Source organism: Canis lupus, chromosome 4 (assembly GCF_048164855.1).
Source record: "Canis lupus baileyi chromosome 4, mCanLup2.hap1, whole genome shotgun sequence".
Classification (NCBI taxonomy): Eukaryota; Metazoa; Chordata; class Mammalia; order Carnivora; family Canidae; genus Canis; species Canis lupus.
The window spans coordinates 72,210,915-72,229,568 of NC_132841.1; the positions used below are offsets into that span (position 1 = coordinate 72,210,915).

The 18,654-nt window shown below is 36.4% G+C and overlaps 1 protein-coding gene across 32 annotated transcripts in view; it reads left to right on the top strand.

Moving 5' to 3' along the window:
* CPLANE1 (ciliogenesis and planar polarity effector complex subunit 1) overlaps nucleotides 1-18,654 on the top strand; it is a 137,439-nt gene that overhangs the window by 36,699 nt on the left and 82,086 nt on the right. For all 32 annotated transcript variants that reach the window (XR_012030245.1, XR_012030249.1, XR_012030248.1 and 29 more), the window contains 9 exons: nucleotides 653-881; nucleotides 2,012-2,151; nucleotides 6,369-6,586; nucleotides 9,131-9,295; nucleotides 13,289-13,427; nucleotides 14,106-14,215; nucleotides 14,373-14,531; nucleotides 14,647-14,755; nucleotides 16,324-16,600. Coding sequence is in view for 29 of the 32 variants with exons in the window: in XM_072824844.1 (XP_072680945.1) it covers nucleotides 653-881; nucleotides 2,012-2,151; nucleotides 6,369-6,586; nucleotides 9,131-9,295; nucleotides 13,289-13,427; nucleotides 14,106-14,215; nucleotides 14,373-14,531; nucleotides 14,647-14,755; nucleotides 16,324-16,600 (1,546 nt within the window). In the remaining 3 variants the exon portion in view is untranslated. The remainder of the gene's footprint in view (nucleotides 1-652; nucleotides 882-2,011; nucleotides 2,152-6,368; nucleotides 6,587-9,130; nucleotides 9,296-13,288; nucleotides 13,428-14,105; nucleotides 14,216-14,372; nucleotides 14,532-14,646; nucleotides 14,756-16,323; nucleotides 16,601-18,654) is intronic.

The following is an 18,654-nucleotide window of genomic DNA, read 5'->3' on the forward strand; positions in this document are numbered from 1 at the left end:
CACCTGGATGACTCAGTAGTTTGAGCATCTGCCTTTGGCTCAGGTTGTGATCCTGGGGAACTGGGATCAAGTCCCACATCAGGTTCCCTGCAGGGAGACTGCTTCTCCCTCTGCCTGTGTGTCTGCCTCTTTCTCTGTGTTTCTCATGAATAAATAAATAAAATCTTTTTTTTTTTATTTAAAGATTTCATTTATTTATTTGGGAGAGAGAGAGGAAGAGAGCATGAATAAGGGGAGGGGGCAGAGGGAAAGGGAGAAAGAGAGGATAGGGGAGAAACAGATTCCCTGCTGAGGGTAGAGCCTGCCGCAGGGCTCGATCCCAGGCCCCTAGATCATGACCTGAGCTGAAGTCAGATGTTTAATCAGTTGAGCCACCCAGGCACCCATATTTTAAACCATTTTGTGTGTATCTTCCTTGTTATTTTGTGTAGAAATACCCAAGATACTAAAGAGGTTGGAGCACCTGGCTGGCACAGTTAGTGGAGCATGTGACTCTTAATCTCGAGGTTATAAATTTTAACTCCACATTCGGTGTAAAGATTACTTAAAAATAAAATCTTAAAAAAAAAAGAGAGAGACAGAGATGTGACTATGTGAAGAGGCGTGAGTTCTGATAAATGTAATTGTACTCTCCATTTTGTTTTATGCATAGAACAGTCCCTTCGACTCATTCCTCTGCAGCACTCTATGGTGGCCAGTGTCGTAAGAGATCAGAATCTTTCTGATGTGTGGACAGTTGAATATGCCTTTGAACTATTACTTATTGGTGGCCTCGTTCCAGAGGCCGTGTGGTTGGCACACAAACTTGGAGACTGGAAGACATCTGTTTCCATCGGTGTGGCCTTCCAACTATTCTGCAAACATCATAGCCATTTCATAAGGTATGTATTTTGAGACAAACTTAGGTTAAGAAATAGCAACATAGTGTCATCTATTTTTTCTTTCTCTCATTGCTGGCATTTCCACATTTTGTGGAATCCTTGTTCCAGCATTGTCCAATAACACTGTTTTCAGTGTTGAAAATGTTCTGTTTATATGTGCTGTCAATATGATAGCTAGTAGTCACCTGTAGCTGCTATTGAGCACTTGAAATGTGCCTAGTAAGACCGAGGAACTGAATTTTCAATCTAATTTAAATTTAAATAGCTAAATGCAGTTAGTGGCTACTGTCTTGGACAGCTCAACAACTTTCCTGTGTTAAAAATTTTATTTAAATGAAAAGTTTTGTATTTAGCACATTTGTTAATAATGGCCTCAAAGGGCTTTTAGTCAGTGGGAGAGTTTGTGTTAAGTAGGTTTTGGATTTCATGCTAATCAAGCTAGTTATCTGTATTTTACCTCTTTTGAATATTATGGTATTGCTGTATCTGATATTTTTCAGTTCAAATTCAACATATATTTATTTATTAAGTAACCTCTCTGTACTAAGTTCTATGCCAGGTATCTTTGTGGATATAAACTTAAATGACACATAGTCTCCATGTTTAAGGTTTTATAGTTTAATAGAGAAATTAGGACAAAACATTATCACAATTTAGGTAGTATGGCAAGAAAAGTACTGGTTCTCCAGTGGAGAGAGCAATAGTATGAAGCAGGCATAGGACAGGAAATACTTTATGTGGGAGATATCATTTGAGATGGGCATTAGAGAGAAGACAGGATCTCTACAAATGGAGTAGCTATAGTGAGAGAACATTCCAAACATGAGCAAAGGTTATGGCAAAAGATAAGATTGGTTCAGTTTGGTTAGAGTAGACTGTAGGGTAGTAATGGGAAATGATGATGGGAAGATATATTAGTATCATAATTGTGGAGAGCCTTAAAAATCTCCTTAATGCAATGCTTCTTCAGTTATTTCTTTTTTTCTCTCCAGTTATTTCTTTTTAAAACAGAGGATAAATAAAAAGTGAATTTCACTGTTTCTTAAAATTTCATGTTTAGTTCTTAGTGTATTAATATTTCATTTTTTTCAAAATTTGGAATCATTTCACTTAACTTGATGTGATTTCAGGACCAAGAAAATGAGTCTGAATTTACCAATAAATTTGACTCCAGCACAAATTTTCCAGGAAAAGCTGCAGTGTTTTTTAGGTCGGGCAGCCTCATTGGAAGCAAAAAATGAAATGGGCTCAAAATACAAACAAGTTACAGGTATGTTACCCACATATAGTCTGACAATGTAACAGCTTAATTATATAGACTTTATGATATTATAAAAAACTTGTTAATACCCACAGTTACATTAAACTTTGAAGTTAAGCTTATCAAAGATTAAAGTTTGCTATTTATTCTTAATCACGGGAGCATCCAAAACTTATTCCAGCTTAAAAAATTGCAGTAACTGGGCAGCCCCGGTGACGCTGCAGTTTAGCACCGCCTGCAGCCCAGGGTGTGATCCTGGAGACTGGATCGAGTCCCACGTCGGGCTTTCTGCATGGGGCCTGCTTCTCCCTCTGCCTGTGTCTCTGCCTCTCTCTGTGTCTCTATGAATAAATAAATAAAAATCTTTTAAAAAAATTACAGTAACTGAATAATACTCTGATTTTCTGTACGTATCTTTTTACTAGTTATATTTTGCTACATTTGGATTATTTTCTTTTGTAGTCATAGTCCTAGAATCTCGTACACAGGAGGGTACTTAAAAGTATTTAGTTCTCTTTCTAAGTACATAAATTACAGAGTCGGTTTTGTTTTTAGTTTGAAAAGTTCAGAGTGGGGCAGCCTGGGTGGCTCGGTGGTTTAGCGCCGCTTTCAGTCCAGGGCATAATTGGATCGAGTCCCATGTCAAGCTCCTTGCTTGGAGCCTGCTTCTCCTTCTGCCTGTGTCTCTGCCTCTCTCTCTGTCTCTGTCTCTATGAATAAATAAATAAAATCTTAAAAAAAAAAAAGTTTAGAGTGGTGTTACAAAATTAAAAATAATGTAATATCACATATATTACATAGATTTACCCAGGAGCCCTTAAAATTTGTCTGTGATATAGATGGAGAAATTTAGATGAAGAGTAATGAAGTCAGGTATTTAAAGTTGTATTTTTTTTTTTTTAATTATTCACTCATGAGAGACACAGAGAGAGGCAGAGACACAGGCAGAAGGAGAAGCAGGCTCCATGCAGGGAGCCCGATGTGGGACTCGATCCTGGGTCTCCAGGATCATGCCCTGGGCCAAAGGCAGATGCTCAACTGCTGAGCCACCCGGGCGCACTAAAGTTGTATGTTTAATGACACCTGTGGGACCCTGTGGTTTTATTAGTGCATGCCTCCATTCAGCAGTGAGACTTCTAACTCTTAGAACTTATTTCTCTTTCCAGAAAGAACTCCTAATACTTGGAAATCTGACTAAAAACTTTTCTTTGATACTTTTCTATCAATATTTTTTAAACTTACTTTTTACTTTTTTAGTTTTTATTTATTTTTAAACATTTTATTTATTTGACACAGAGAGAGAGCAAGAGAACAGCAGAGGGAGAGGGAGAAGCAGGCTCCTCACTGAACAGGGAGCCTAATGTGGGGCTCGATCTCAGGACCTTAGGATCGTGACCTGACCGAAGATAGATGCGCAACTGACTGAGCAACCCAGGCACCCCTGTCAATATTTTTTTAAATAGATGAAAGATATGTAACTACATGAAAGTTGTCTTTTGAAAAAAAAGACAAAGTCCTAGTCTGAACTTACAGTTTTGACAATATGTTGTTTTAAATAATCTGCAAAACTTTCCCACAGTAAATTTATAAGTAAAATGTGTTTCTAGGTAAAATATAAAACATAAGCATAAAAATACACATTTTAAGGCTAATAAATAGAGAAAGTGGGGGAAATTTCCAGGAGTCAGAAACAAAGAGGAAATAAAAACTCAGTGGATTCCATGCCTAAGGTATTTACCTAAATATAATAAAAACATAGAACCACCCAAAGACCTGTATACAAATTTCATGGCAGCTTTTTTCATAATAGTCAAAAACTTGAAACAACTCTAATGCTCATCAACTGGTGGATGGATAAACCAATTTCAGTTATCTGTACAATTGAATAATAATGAAGAGAGGTAAACTACTGATAACATGCAACAAAATAGATGAATTGCAGAACCATTGTGCAGAATGAAAGAAGTCGGAAAGATTACATATTGTTTGATTCCATTTATGTGCCATGTTATTAAAAAGTAACACCAGGGGGATCCCTGGGTGGCGCAGCGGTTTGGCGCCTGCCTTTGGCCCAGGGCGCGATCCTGGAGACCCGGGATCGAATCCCACATCGGGCTCCCGGTGCATGGAGCCTGCTTCTCCCTCTGCCTGTGTCTCTGCCTCTCTCTCTCTCACTGTGTGCCTATCATAAATAAATTAAAAAAAAAAAAATTAAAAAAAAAATAAATAAAAAGTAACACCATAAGGAGGGCACCTAGGTGGCTCAGTTGATTATCAGACTCATGGGTTGTCGAATTGAACCCCATGTCAGTTCCACACGGGGAATCTGCATGAAGGATTCTTTCCATCTGCTTCTCTCCCCTTCACACTCTCCCTCTGCTTCCCCCTCTCTCAAATAAATATATAAATCTTAAAAAAAAAAAACACTATAAGGACAGGAAACAGATCAGTGGTTGCCAAAAGAAAGGTGTAAGACAACTTTTTTGGGGTGATGGCGTTCTTACAGGGCTGTATAGATTTGCCAAAACTCATTGAACTATATACTTAAGGATGAATTTTAGTATATGTAAATTATACCTTATAAACTGATTTAAAAACAAACTCAGCAGATGGTTAGTGAAGTATAAAATGAATTTGAACTATAGGTAAATACATATATATATTTATATATACTTTATATTTATATATATTCTAGGTATATATGTATATATATATACACACACAGAGAGAAAGATAAAAATAGATACAAAATAGATAAAAAGAGTTGGAATATATAAAAGAAGAAAATATGAAAGAGGTCAAGTTTTATAGAGTACAGAATAGGAGGCCATAACATTTGTGTAATAGGAATTCCAATACCAGATTGTGGCTAGTAGCTATCTCTGGTGAGAGTGAGTAGAATATGAATGGTACAATAAGAAATTTCTGCTGTATCGGTAACATTAAAAAAAATTAACTGAATATACCAACAATGTTAATATCAGACAAGGATGAAAAGTTGATACATGAGTGTTTTCATATTATATTCTATATGTTAAAGGATGCTTTAAATATAAAAACCCCTAAATCTCCAGTTCTATCACCAGCATCTCCTTGCATTTTACCTCTGGGACATGTCCACATATATACTGATATTTATATAGTTGAATCCAGATAGTAGGACTATTTTGTTTGGTTTTTCTTTAGCTGTATGACATGTCATTTTTACTAACCTTTATTTAAAAAATACTATGGTGGGGGCACCTGGATGGCTCAGTTGGTTAAGTGTCTGACTAGATTTCATCTCAGGGTTGTGAGATCCAGCCCGGCATTGGGCTCCAAGCTGGGCATGGAGCATGCTTAAGAGTCTCTCCCTTCTCCCTTTGCCTCCCCCTCACTCATGTGCATGCTCGTATGCATGCATTCTCTTAAAAAAAAAAAAAAAGTACTGGGTACCTGGGTGCTTAGTGGTTGAGCATCTCTGCCTTTGGCTCAGGTTGTGATCCTGGGGTCCTGGGATTGAGTCCTGCATCAGGCTCCCTATAGGGAGCCTGCTTCTCCCTCTGCCTGTGTTTCTGCTGCTCTCTGTAGGTTTCTCATGAGTAATTAAATAAAATCTTAAAAAAAAAAAATACTATGGTGGACTAATAAGAAAAAGAAAAAAATTACTTTCCCACTGCCTTCATTCACATAAGGTTGTATATTATTTACGTGTCTTTCTTGACATTTTTCCCATTATTTTTTCATGTATTATTTTTTGACGCAGGACTTATTCCAAGTATATTTTTGTTATATAGTTGTCATCACACTATCTTATGTAATTTTGGAAAAGGTCTTATGCTCTAATTGCCTATAATCTTAAAGTAGCAGAAGAGGGTTGCCTGAGTGGCTCAGTCGGTTAAGCATCTGACTCTAGATTTTGGCTCAGGTCATGATCTCAAGGTTGTGAGCTCGAGCCCTGCATTGGGTTCTGCTCTGGATATGGAGCCTGCTTAAGATATTCTCTCTCCCTCTCCTCCTGCCCCTTCTTCTGCACCCACCCCTCCATATTCCCATGCATTTTCTCTCTCTAAAAAAAAAAAATGGTAGCAGAATAGTTATTAAATTCTCCCTAGAAATTGGCCTGTTTTGCATGTCATCCAGTATGTTTGTTTTTGATGATTGGCTTTTTCAGATAGGAGATTTTACACTACAGAAAAGGATCAGCATAATATAAACTTTAATTTACCTGATTTTGTGTTTGGTAGATCCCATTGAAGAAGAAGATGTAAATCTGCTATTTGGTTCAGTGCAAGAAGTATTGAAAGCAGCAGTTATGGCCGATGCAGATGTTCTATCAGAGACATTTCAGCTCCTGGTCACCTCTGCCAAGGACTTGAGTAAGAGACTGTGGGGCTTGGTGCCAGTTGGCTTGTACCTACCAGCTCCTCCGTTATATTGTCCTCAGCCAGCTATTCTTAGTGAAGTAAGCTAAATGTTTAATATTTTAATTAACTTAAACTTGATTTTTTTTTATTAGATGAACTCATTAAACTTGATTTTGTACGAATTTTAAGATAACCAACTTAACGATAATAATCAAGTTAAGAATGAAAGCCCTAAAGACAAACTTCCGAATCCCAGCTTTGCTGTTTATTAATTGTATCATCTTAGGTAATGCACTGACCTGTTTAAGTTTCCTTATATGAGAAATGTAGATGATGATAGTACCTGTAATAGCATTATTGTGAGGATTAAATGAGATAGCCTGTAATAGGTTTTACCTCAGGGCCGAGGACACATGTAAGCACTCAATCAATGTTAAAATTATGGCACTAATAAAATCAAGAGAGAGTACTCTATGTCCAGATTTTTAAAAAATAGACATTTGTTTAGGGTAGCAAAAATGAATATCAGAATTTAGAAGCCATACATTATTTCAGTCTTTTATTCACCTCATTGTCTTTGCCTTTTTTTTTTTTTTTTAAGATTTTATTTATTTATTCATGAGAGAGACAGAGAGGCAGGGACGTAGGCAGAGGGAGAAGCAAGCTCCCTCTGGGGAGCCTGATGCGGGACTTGATCCCTGACCTGGGGATCATGACCTGAGCCAGACGCTCAACCACTAAGCCACCCAGGTGCCCTGTCTTTGCCTCTTTTGAAATACTTTTTTTTTTTTAATTTGATACATCATTTTTTTCTCCTTCACTATTCAGTTGATAGTTCTGCCGTAAAGAGCAGTACAATGTTCCTCTCAGGAACTTCTCTGCTCTCATAACATTATGTTAGCTGACTTTAAGAGTTAAAGTGTTAATGCAAATTATTTACATTTAAATTATTTTAATATTTGATTAATATTTTTTACTTCAGTAATTTTATTTTTATTAATTTATTTATTTTAAAGATTTTATTTATTCACAAGAGACAGAGAGAGAGAGAGGCAGAGACACAGGCAGAGAAAAGAGAAACAGGCTCCGTGCAGAGAGCCTGATGTGGACTTGATCCCAGGATTCTGGGATCACGCTGAGTCAAAGGCAGATGCTCAACCGCCGAGCCACCCAGGCGCCCCTTGATTAATATTTTGAAGTGATTCTGGTATTGTTTTTTTTTACTACTTAATGTTTTAGTATTAGCAACTTCTATCTGTATTTGGTTTTTTTTTTTTTTTTAGTTTTTTTTATATTCTTATTTGTTATATTTAAGGTTATGTTTCAATGGGTTAAAAATATTTTATTGATATTTCAAATGTAATATGTTATACATGGGAGGAATAAATAGTCCATTGTATTTCTCAGTGATTCATTTTTTCTGTCACATCTGAGTCTTCAGTGTATTGGTTTAGAAATAAGAACCTTTAAGGCATTTTTTGGAATATACTGTGCTGATACTAGTTTGAGTGGTTATGATCCTTAGTAGTGATTCATTTTATTATTTTTTATTAAAATTAAAATCCTTTGGGTTGGAAATAATAGAAAACTTGATCCAAATTGGTTGGCATAATTAAGAAGCCTAGTAGCAGGATAGCTTTCTGGCTCAGTTATGTTAGCATAGGTTTGAGCTCTTCCTCTCTAGTTTATTTTTTAATGTGTTAGCTTCAGCTTAAGGCTGGCTGTTTTTGTGAGAGCAGGGTGGTCTAAGGATACCTTGTCCATATCTAGAGGGAGAAGGAAGGGGAGAAAGAAAAACAGAAGTATTTTTCACCAGGATTCCAAGTAAGGGTATGGAGATTCACTCTTGGCCCAGGAGAATGGAAGGTTCTGTTTGGCAGTCCATTCCCTGGAAGCTGGGGATGTAGGATCAGCTCTCATTAAATCATCTAGGCAATGTCAGGGAGGGGCAGATACTCAATTAAAAATTGAAGGCAATGAAGAAGTGGTAATAGTAGGATGATGGGGAAGCAAATATTTATAATACATTATCTCATTCTCTGAGAAATTAATTTTTGGCTTATTGACTTGATAGTATTTATTCAACAAATATTTATTGGATCCTATTACATGTTGGACATTATTCCATGCACTGTGATAATACAAAGATAAATGACAAGGTCTTTGCTCTTGAGTAGATCTCAATGTAATGGGAAACATAAATCAGTACAGAACAAATCAGTAAAAACTCTCATGGAAGTCTAAGCAAAGTGTCATAGTCACACAGAACAGGAGGGCTTCACAGAGGGTGACATTGAAATATAAAGATTTTTCCAGGCAGAGGAAGGGAAATGACATTCTTGAAAGGAGCCTTCTATGTAACATTCTACCAATGCAGTCAGGCAGGAGTGGTGGGCTTTAACTGTTATAGGGGAAGACTTGGGTTTAGGGTCAGTTTAGCCCTTTACATTGTTTGAGATGAGAGAAATATTTCCTTGACACTAGAAATAGCTATAGTTGAAATCTCTGACGCCATCCCTCAAAATTTCTTTTATAAATCTCCAAGAAAATTTTAGTTTGAGAAACACTATATTTGTTTTCACCTCAACCCTCAAAATTTTCATATTACTAGCTACTAAAATCAGTTGTTTTGTTTTCTTCAGGAAGATGGCGATGATCTTGTTTTAAAAGCTGAGAAAGAAAACCGCCAAAAGGTGTCTGGAATCCTTCAACGTATCCTCTTGCTTTTCCGGGCAGCCCGGTGTTCTTTTCCTGTGGCACAGTGGTACATATTGCAGTTGAGATGGGCGAGAAAAGTCATGCAGAAGGTGTGGAAATGTCTTAGTCACTCATGTGCTATGTTAAACTATTTAAATATATTAATACTTATTAATATGTATAAATACTGACATTTTCCTAAGAAATCCTACCCTATAAATCCATAGATTTCAGGTTTGTTTATAATAAGCAACCTAATCAGTCTAGTTCTTCTGGTCTGCTGAAAGAGGACACTGTACTGAGTCTCTTTGTTAGTCCCATTCTGTCTGGCACTATAAAGCATAACATAATTAATTCCAGGTAATTTTAGTTACTTTTTTTTCTTTTTCCCACCATTATTGAAGATGTAAAGTCAATTTAGGGATTTCCCCCCCACTTCATCCTGAGGTATTATCTGTGTTCTATGGGGGCTGATGTGGGGTCATACTCTGGGATGTTAAAGTTAGTTCTTGGCTGTGTGTTTCCTTTCAGTAATCTCCACCAGTTGGAGTCTCCCCCTTGCTATCTTCTAAGATGTGCGATTCAGTTGAGTCTGGAGCTGTCATCCCCTTCTGCACTGACTTCACCTGAGTTGTAATTGGATCCTTATCTGATCTATAGCCAAATGGGACATCTGCTCATGTTCCTTATCCAGCTGCAAGTTCTTTGTGGGCCTGTTGTCTGTCTCTCTGAAATGTGGAAATAAGTATTATTAGTCCCAAATACCTTTAATTTGGCCCTTGGTTATATTTAAATGTTTTCTTTTGTTTTTGTTTTTTTGTTTGTTTGTTTTTGTTTTTAAATAAGCTCTATGCCCCTTGTGAGCCCAGTACAGAGCTTAAACTCATGACCCTGAGATCAAGACCTAAGCTGAGATCAAGAGTTGAATGCTTAACCAACTGAGCCACCCAGGTGGCCCAGTCCTTGGTTATATTTAAAACAAGAATCTACAACTTTTCTTAGTAGGAACCTTTAGAGAGACTTTGAGAAGTTACCAAATTGTTTTTAAAAATTAGGCTTTTTAAAAGAAAGGTTTGTAAAATTTGCATACAGCTACCATAAAGATATAACATAAAACTATACCCATTCTGTATCTTGTCATCCCAAAATTGTTTTTAAAGTATGTCTAGTAAGAAGGGCAAAGAGTTTTCCTCTCTTATTGAAAGATTGGTTTTAATAGTTTCAAGATCTATTGAGTCTGTTTATTACAGGAAACTTAATTTTATTTTATTATTTATTTATTTATTTATTTATTTAAAAATTTTTAATTATTTATTCATGAGAGACACACAGAGGCAGAAACATAGAGAAGCAGGCTCCACGCAGGAAGCCCCATGCGGGACTTGATCCTGGGACTGCAGGATCAGGCCCTGGGCCAAAGGCAGACGCTCAACCTCTCAGCCACCCAGGTTTCCCGGAAACTTCATTTTAAAAATTGGTTAAGTAAACAGTTTTCTACAATAAAGTTGGAAATGAGATTTGCATTGCAGTTTGGTCTTATGTACAAATCCTAGCAGTAATCTCACTTAATCTAGCTTTAATTAACTCAGCTAGCCTTAAGACTGTGTTAAGACTTTAGCAACACAGCTGAAGACATGCCTCCTAGGATGAACAGGCCATAGACCAGAGCTTTTGTGTGTATACTCATTGGCACTGTAATTGTCCAGTGCCCCATGTGACTTGCGGCTTATCTTTAAGGCTGTTGTCAATCCTTGGGCTATATACAGAGGTGACCCACAGATTCCCTCTAATTCAGTATTCCTCAAATTTATCTGATAGTTTTATTGATAGCCCATGAATTTATTGAATTTGGGAGAGGTACCAAAAATGTGGAGATCCATTCTTACAGAAATATGTATGATTCATAAGTGATTCCCTTTATTGCTGTATTCTCTACCTCCTTCATTTAGACTTTATTGAGCATATAACTTAATTACAAATTTAGTTGTAGTAAATTGATGTTTTCTAATTGGTTGGGATGGTGGAACACTTGTTGCTACCAAAATTATAAGGTCTTTATTCATGAAAGCAAAAAGCCACATTTCTCGTGCAGTTGCATGCCAAAATGTGAACTGTTGCTACAGGAATTTGAACACTTGGCAGGGACCAGAGATCTGATTACAAGACTGCTCATGCACATGGCTAAGAGGTTGGTGCTCATTGTTGGCAGGAGGCTTCCTGAACAAGTGATCTAAAAGACTGCAGGGTGGAAGCTACAATGGTTTTAAGACTTAATCTCAGAAATCAATATAACCACTTCTATATTCTGTTAATTAGAAACCAGTTACTTAGTATGATCTATATTCTAGGTGAGGGAAGTTAGGCTCTACCTTTGAAGGGATGAGTTTTAAAGAATTTGTGGACATATTTTAAAACTACCATATTATTATACCAAAGTTAACTAATTCCTTATTAATATCTAATACCTGGTCCTAATAACATTTCCCCGATTATTTTGAAAATGTCTTTTTTATAGTAGGTTTTTTGGAATCAAGGTCCGAATGAGGTTCACCCATGTTTGGTTATGAGATTATAGGAAGGACTATATTATCAAGTCTGACTCAAACTTTATACCAATAATTTCAAGGATATACCTAAAAGACACAGGTGAAAACTGCAATTGCATATATTGTTCCCAAGGTTTTTCTTGCTGTGAAAGAATGTGACCTGGCCTCTGTTTAACACAAAAGAGAACTGAATCAGTTACTGAACATCTCCTTTTTAGATCTCTTTAATTATATAACTCGTGTGACATTTCCAGCAAGCCATATTCCATAAATCCATGTATCCTATGTTTATAATAACCAGCCTAGCTAGGTTCTGTACATCTAGTACATACTGTTAATTTGTTTGATAACAGGTCTGTCATTAGCATGCTTACAAGGGGATTTGATGAGATTGTGTCTTTGTGGAAGTGAATAGAAGAGGGAAAAAGTAGATTACAAGCCTGCTGCTAATCCTTTTTTTCAGGTTACTGTCTCTTAGATTCCTTTTCTTTTATTCTATAGTAGTTTCCTTTAATTTTTTTTCTCTTCTTGATTTGTAGAGAAACTTGGTAATTTGTCCTGTACCATATTCTGTATGTTTGATAGTGTATCCATTTAGTGTCATTTAACTCATTCCTCTTTCCTTTTATTTCCCCATGAACTAGTAATTACTCTATACTCTTTGAGGTAGAGAGGCTTGATCAGGTTCACATTTTTTTTTAAGATTTTATTTATTTATTCATGAGAGAGAGAGAGAGAGAGAGAGGCAGAGACAGAGACACAGGCAGAAGGAGAAGTAGGCTCCACGCAGGGAGCCCGATCCCGGGTCTCCAGGATCACACCTTGGGCTGAAGGCGGCGCTAAACCGCTGAGCCACCCGGGCTGCACTGGTTCACATTTTCTTAGAAATGAGTCCTTCATAAATGGTGTTGTATACTTCCCTGTTATATCATTTCATGTGACACATAGGACTTTTTATTATTTCACTTTTAATGATGGTGAGATAGACTCAAGGGTTTGGGTTGTGTTTTACCCACTCACATTCTCCATCAACCCAGCAACTTTTTACCTAATTGGACATTGATTGATGATCCTTGCTGCAGTCGGTACTTTATTAGGAATTGCCAAATGGTGACTTTCTAATCCTGTCACTCAAGTTTTTTAAAGTTATATAGGTAGGTAGAGCTTTTGTCATATTTATTTTTAGGTACTGCATGTAGTTTTACTTTGGATAAGAGATACTTAAATTTCTCTTTTTCTTTATTATGCCTTTGGGGAAAGTCAGGACAAATAGCATTATATTCTTTCTATATAGGCAAAACTGAGAGATGAAAAAAATTTCGTTGAAACTTTCTTTTCACTTTTGTGACCTAGCCTAGTGAATTTTTTGAATTAAATTTGTGAGTCAAGTTTCTGAAACTATGGCTCATTTCAGGGATATTTTCTTATATGGTATAAGAACCATGCTGTGTTTTCTATTCTGTATGGTTTCTCTTACCTGCCTTGTTTGTTCCTTTATAGTTTCCTTAAAAATAGATTTAGATGACTGATAATTAACATATTTTATCATTCTTTCAGATTCGAATGAAAGGATCTCTTCCTTCATTGAGTCCTTTCCCTCAATCATTACTTAATTACTGTAAAGGAGGTGTAGCATTCTTTCGACCTGGAGCAGTTGGAGACCACAAGCTTGATGAAGTTTCTGTTAAAGCAATAGGTTTGTCCAAAATGAACTGCTTGTGTAGAAATTAGGCCTAAATATTAATAATGACACAATTTACAATTGATTTGGGGAACTTTTTATGCAATGGAATACTACACTGGCAGTGAAAAGACAGTATATGTATATATTACCACCATGGAAAGATATCCAGGATATATTAAATGAAAAAAAAAAGACCTATTTCACCACAGCATACATAGTATGATCATATATATCTTTGCATACTTTTATTGCTTTTAATTAAAAAGTCATTTAATAATGGAAAGTATTATTTCTAGTATTGCAAAGTTTTAAACTTAGTTGCCTATCATAAGGAATTTTCCTAATAAATTAACCCTACAGTATTAAGTAGAGCTGTGTATATTGGTTTTGAGCATTATCAACAAAATACTATGAAGCTTAGAGCAAAGAAACTACTAGTAAATAGAGTAAGTTATTTAGAAAAATGTTTTCAATATTTTTAGGCAACTGCCATGCATACAATATTTGTGCATAAAAATTCTGTAAGGGTTTACATGACTTTTATATAATGTGTTGGCAATGAATATATGTTTCTCTTATAATCAACAAAATAGAGACATTTATTTTGGCAAAAAAAACAAGCAGTGGTGAAGTTGTTCTACATTAACGTACATACTCATCCAGTCTCTCATATTTGTATTCCCAATTTAGGTTGCTTCAGAGAACTTTGTGCTTTGTGTTGGATGCTACATATTCGTGATAAGTTATCCTATAATTGCAGACAATATCAGAAAGCAAGAGAAAACGTGGAGGGAAAAAAGGTATTTCTCTGCACAGGAATAAGAAAGACGAACAAATGTTACTTGGGAAGTTATTGCTTGATTAGAAGATTTTACTGTCTATAACAAACTCTTTTGAACTCATCTTTATCTATCCATCTAAAGTGAAAAGGAAACGTTTTTCTCAATATCCTTTTAGGACCTCGAAGTGGAGTTTGATTCCTGTATGGTTGAGCACTGTCTCAGCGCAGTGGAGTGGGCGTACAGAATGCTGCCCTTCTCTCGGTTTTCTAATATCGAAGAACTTATTCAAGATCTAATTTTGAGCCTTATTGGAGAACTGCCACCAATCAGAAAGGTAATGTGAATGTAGGTGAAAACAAACTAAATGAAAATCAGAGACTTTAAAAGGATTTTTGTTTTAATTGAGAGTGATATTGCTCATAAAACCCGTGTTTTTACTTTTTCTGAAGGTAGCAGAAATTTTTGTGAAAGCGTTTCCCAATCCTGAGGATATAAGGGTTCCTTTAAGAGAAAAATATCACTCTCTTCAGCAGAGACTCAGACACTGTGTGGTGAAAGGTAGTATTTGTCATTTCTTAGATATCTGATAGATGAATTACTGAAGATTCTTGTTTTCTTTTGAAAGCATGTGATTTCTAGTGCTTATGTTTTTACATATTTCTCCTTTCTTTGAAGATAGTATGAGAAGGCAGAAATAAGCACCAATTTTGCTTTGGAACCAGACAAAGCTAACTTCATGTCATGCCTCTGTCAGTTAATAATTGTGTGACGGTAGGCAAGTTGCTCAATCTCTCTGGGTCTCATTTCCATATTTGTAAAATGAGTATATTAATATCTACCTTATGAATGTAAATTAAAAGAGGATTAAGGGGCACCTAGGTGACTCAGTTAATTAGTGGACTCTTAATTTCGGCTCAGGTCATGATCTTAGGGTTGTGAGATTGAGCCCCATGTTGGACTCCTCGCTGGGCATGGAGAATGTTTAGAATTCTTTCTCTTCCTCTCTGCCCCTCCTTCCACGTGCTCTCTCTCTTTCTCTTACACACGCAAAGAGTATTAAATAAGATAAAATATATAAAATGAGCATATAGCACTTTGTGTAATATGGATATTTTATTGAGAACTAGTGTTCTTCATCTTCCTTTATGGTTATTTGTGTTTCTAATTTTATCCTATACATTCAAGATGCCTTTGTGGAATTTTTTCTTGTTAAAATATGCATAGTAGAAAATTTACTATTTTCAAGTGTTCAATTCTGTGACATTAACTACAATCACAATGTGGAAACTTTTAAAGAATTCAAATTACCTTCTTTTTTTATAACTGCAATCTAGTATTTAAGTCAAGTTATGTCCTATGATTATACATTCTTGCATTGATATATATATGGCTTTTATTTTTCTTAAGACTTTTTTGACATTCTCTAAAATGTCCTGTTTATGTATAATAATGTTTAAAATTTTTTTCTGTAGACAACCTTGAAAAACTTTCCTTCTTCATGTTTCCCATTATTTTAAGTCAGAAAAGTGTCCTTGTTTCTTTGGCTAAAATTATACTCATTTTCTCTTATTTACCACTCTTGGGAATGGAAAAATAGTAGAGATTCTTTTTTAATTGTCTGATTTTTTAAATAGTTAAATTGCTGCTTTTTTATTTTTTTTAAGATTTATTTATTTACTTGAGAGAGAGTGAGTGAGGATAAAGAGAGAGCTAGAGGGAGAGGGAGAGAATCCCAAGCTGGCTCCATGCCCAGCCTGGAGCCTGACATGGGGCTCCATCCCAATACCCCAAGATCACAACCTGAGCCAAATCAAGAGCCAGATGCATAACCGACTGAGCCACCCAGGGGCCCTGAAATAGATAAATTACGTCTCAGTTGTTTGTTTTCTAGGGCACACATTTTTATGGTCTGGATTCTGTCCCTTTTGTGTTCTTTTCTGCAATTCTACCTTAAAATGCGGACCATAGCTTTCTAATAAACACTGAAGAAAGCGTGCTCTGTAAGAATGTGGAAATAAGTCTTAGTTATCAGTTGGATTCCATGTTCCCAGGAGGGACTGGACTTGGGTTCCCCTTTGTCTTGAGTTGAAACATTTTAATTTACTGCAAGGCCTTTTGTTTTTTAGGTCCCCAAACTGAGGAAATGTTGTCTGTTATTATGCATTCTATTCATAAAGTGAGAGTGAAAGCCCTAAAACGTGTTGAGAGGAATATAGGTCCTTTTGAGATGAATATCTGGGAACCAATTGAAGAAGAAAAAGCCGAGGCTCCAGGTTTTGATAGGTTTTCTCTGGGACTGAGCTTGAGCAGGAGCACACTCACCGAACTGGGGAATCCTCTAGTCCACAGCGATGCAGATACAGCAGACACCTTCTCGGAAGCATGGTCCGTTGAAGAAAAAAGGTACAGTTGAGATCTCTTAATAGCAAGTATTCACTTCCTTTGGAAAAAAATATTTTCAGTATGTTCATGCAGCAGAGGAGCTGATTTCCTTGCCACTCACTGATTGCACTATTAGCAGTATGAATGATGTCTTATCCTCCCTGACTCACAGGGATGTTAGGAGGGTAGAATGAATTTGAAAATTTATTGAAAATATTCTTGAGGCCTGAAATAATTTTGCTACCTGATAGTATAAAATCAGGTAAGTAGATGAAATTCTAGAGTTCATCTAGAGATGAAATTCTAAAGCTTTTAGTTTTAGGTTTTTTGTTTTTTTTTTAAAGATTTTATTTATTTGAGAGAGAGAGAGAGAGAGCACAAGCAGGGAGGAGGGGCAGAGGGAGAGGGAGAAGGAGGAGAGGCAGACTTCCTGCCGATCCCTGGGATCATGACCTGAGCTGAAGGCAGACACTTAATCAACTGAGCCACCCAGGTACCCCATTTTAGTTTTTTAAAAAGTAATCTTTAGATTTAAATAATTAAGGATTTTTAGATTAGCTGTATTATTTTTAAGGGTTTCCAGGGAAGGAAATTGCACATTCATCTTTGAAACTTGTCTGTAAATTTTCTAGAAATTCTTACTTTCACTTAAACTTCTGTTATTCTAGCTAGTTTTTTTTTTTCTTTCTGATTCCATTATCTGCTGTGCAGTTTATCCTTGTCATGACTAAAAGGCTATATAATGGACCATAATCTTGTTTCAGTGAAATAATTTTATCTACTTCAAATGTAAACATCTGCTTAAACCATACCTAATAGTATTATAAATGATGTGCTTGTTTCACCAAACAATTTTGGTGTTAGCACAGGAATACAGTGGAGGCTGCTTCTGTGCCTTCTTAATAAGAAGAGACATGGCACTTTTAGTTCCGGGGCCTGACACAAACGCTTTATTTCTTTTATTGAGGGAACTAGGAATCTGTGTTCTTCCCCAACGACCATGTTGAAAGGAAATTGATTTAAAAGTAATTATGAAAAAAAAAAATAAAAGTAATTATGATTGACAGTTAAAGGGTTTGCCTAACAGATATAGTAGCAGCAGAAATTTTAGAAAAAGTTCCCAACTTTTGTGTAGTAGAGTCTTGAGGGTAGTCCTGCTTGTTGTGAAAGCTGAGAGGGGCCGATGCAAGTAACCAGAAACCATAAATGAAGATGTATGTTGGTGACTTGTGATTTTTTTTTTTTTTTTTTTTTTTTTTTTTTTTTAAATTTTTATTTATTTATGATAGTCACAGAGAGAGAGAGAGGCAGAGACACAGGCAGAGGGAGAAGCAGGCTCCATGCACCGGGAGCCCGACGTGGGATTCGATCCCGGGTCTCCAGGATCAGGCCCTGGGCCAAAGGCAGGCGCCAAACCGCTGCGCCACCCAGGGATCCCTGACTTGTGATTTTTATTGACTTTGTATTCCTAAATTGTGACCTCTTAGTGGACCTTTTTTTTCCCCCAGGAAAAACATTCATGCCTTTTATTTTTATTTATTTTTTTAAGATTTTATTTATTTGTTCTTGATAGACACAGAAAGGCAGAGACATAGGCAGAGGGAGAAGCAGGCTCCCTGGGCGGGAATCTGGTGTAGGGCTTAATCCCGGGACTCCAGCCTCATTCCCTTGGCTGAAGGCAGACAATCAGTCACTGAGCCACCCAGGTGTCCCCATTCATGTTTTTTATTTTATTTTATTTTTTTTAAAGATAGATTTATTTATTTATTTATTTATTTATTTATTTATTTATTTATTTATTTATGAGAGAGATAGAGAGAGAGAGAGAGGCAGAGACACAGGCAGAGGGAGAAGCAGGCTCCATGCCGGGAGCCAGACGTGGGACTCGATCCTGGGACTCCAGGATCATGCCCTGGGCCAAAGGCAGGCGCTAAACTGCTGAGCCACCCAGGGATCCCCCCATTCATGTTTTTTAAAGCGAAATTTCTGTGAACACATTTCAGTCTTTTTTAACACAAATTTCTCCCTCTTAATATTAATGTGTTATATTTTTTGACTCAGAATGTTTGGCTCTA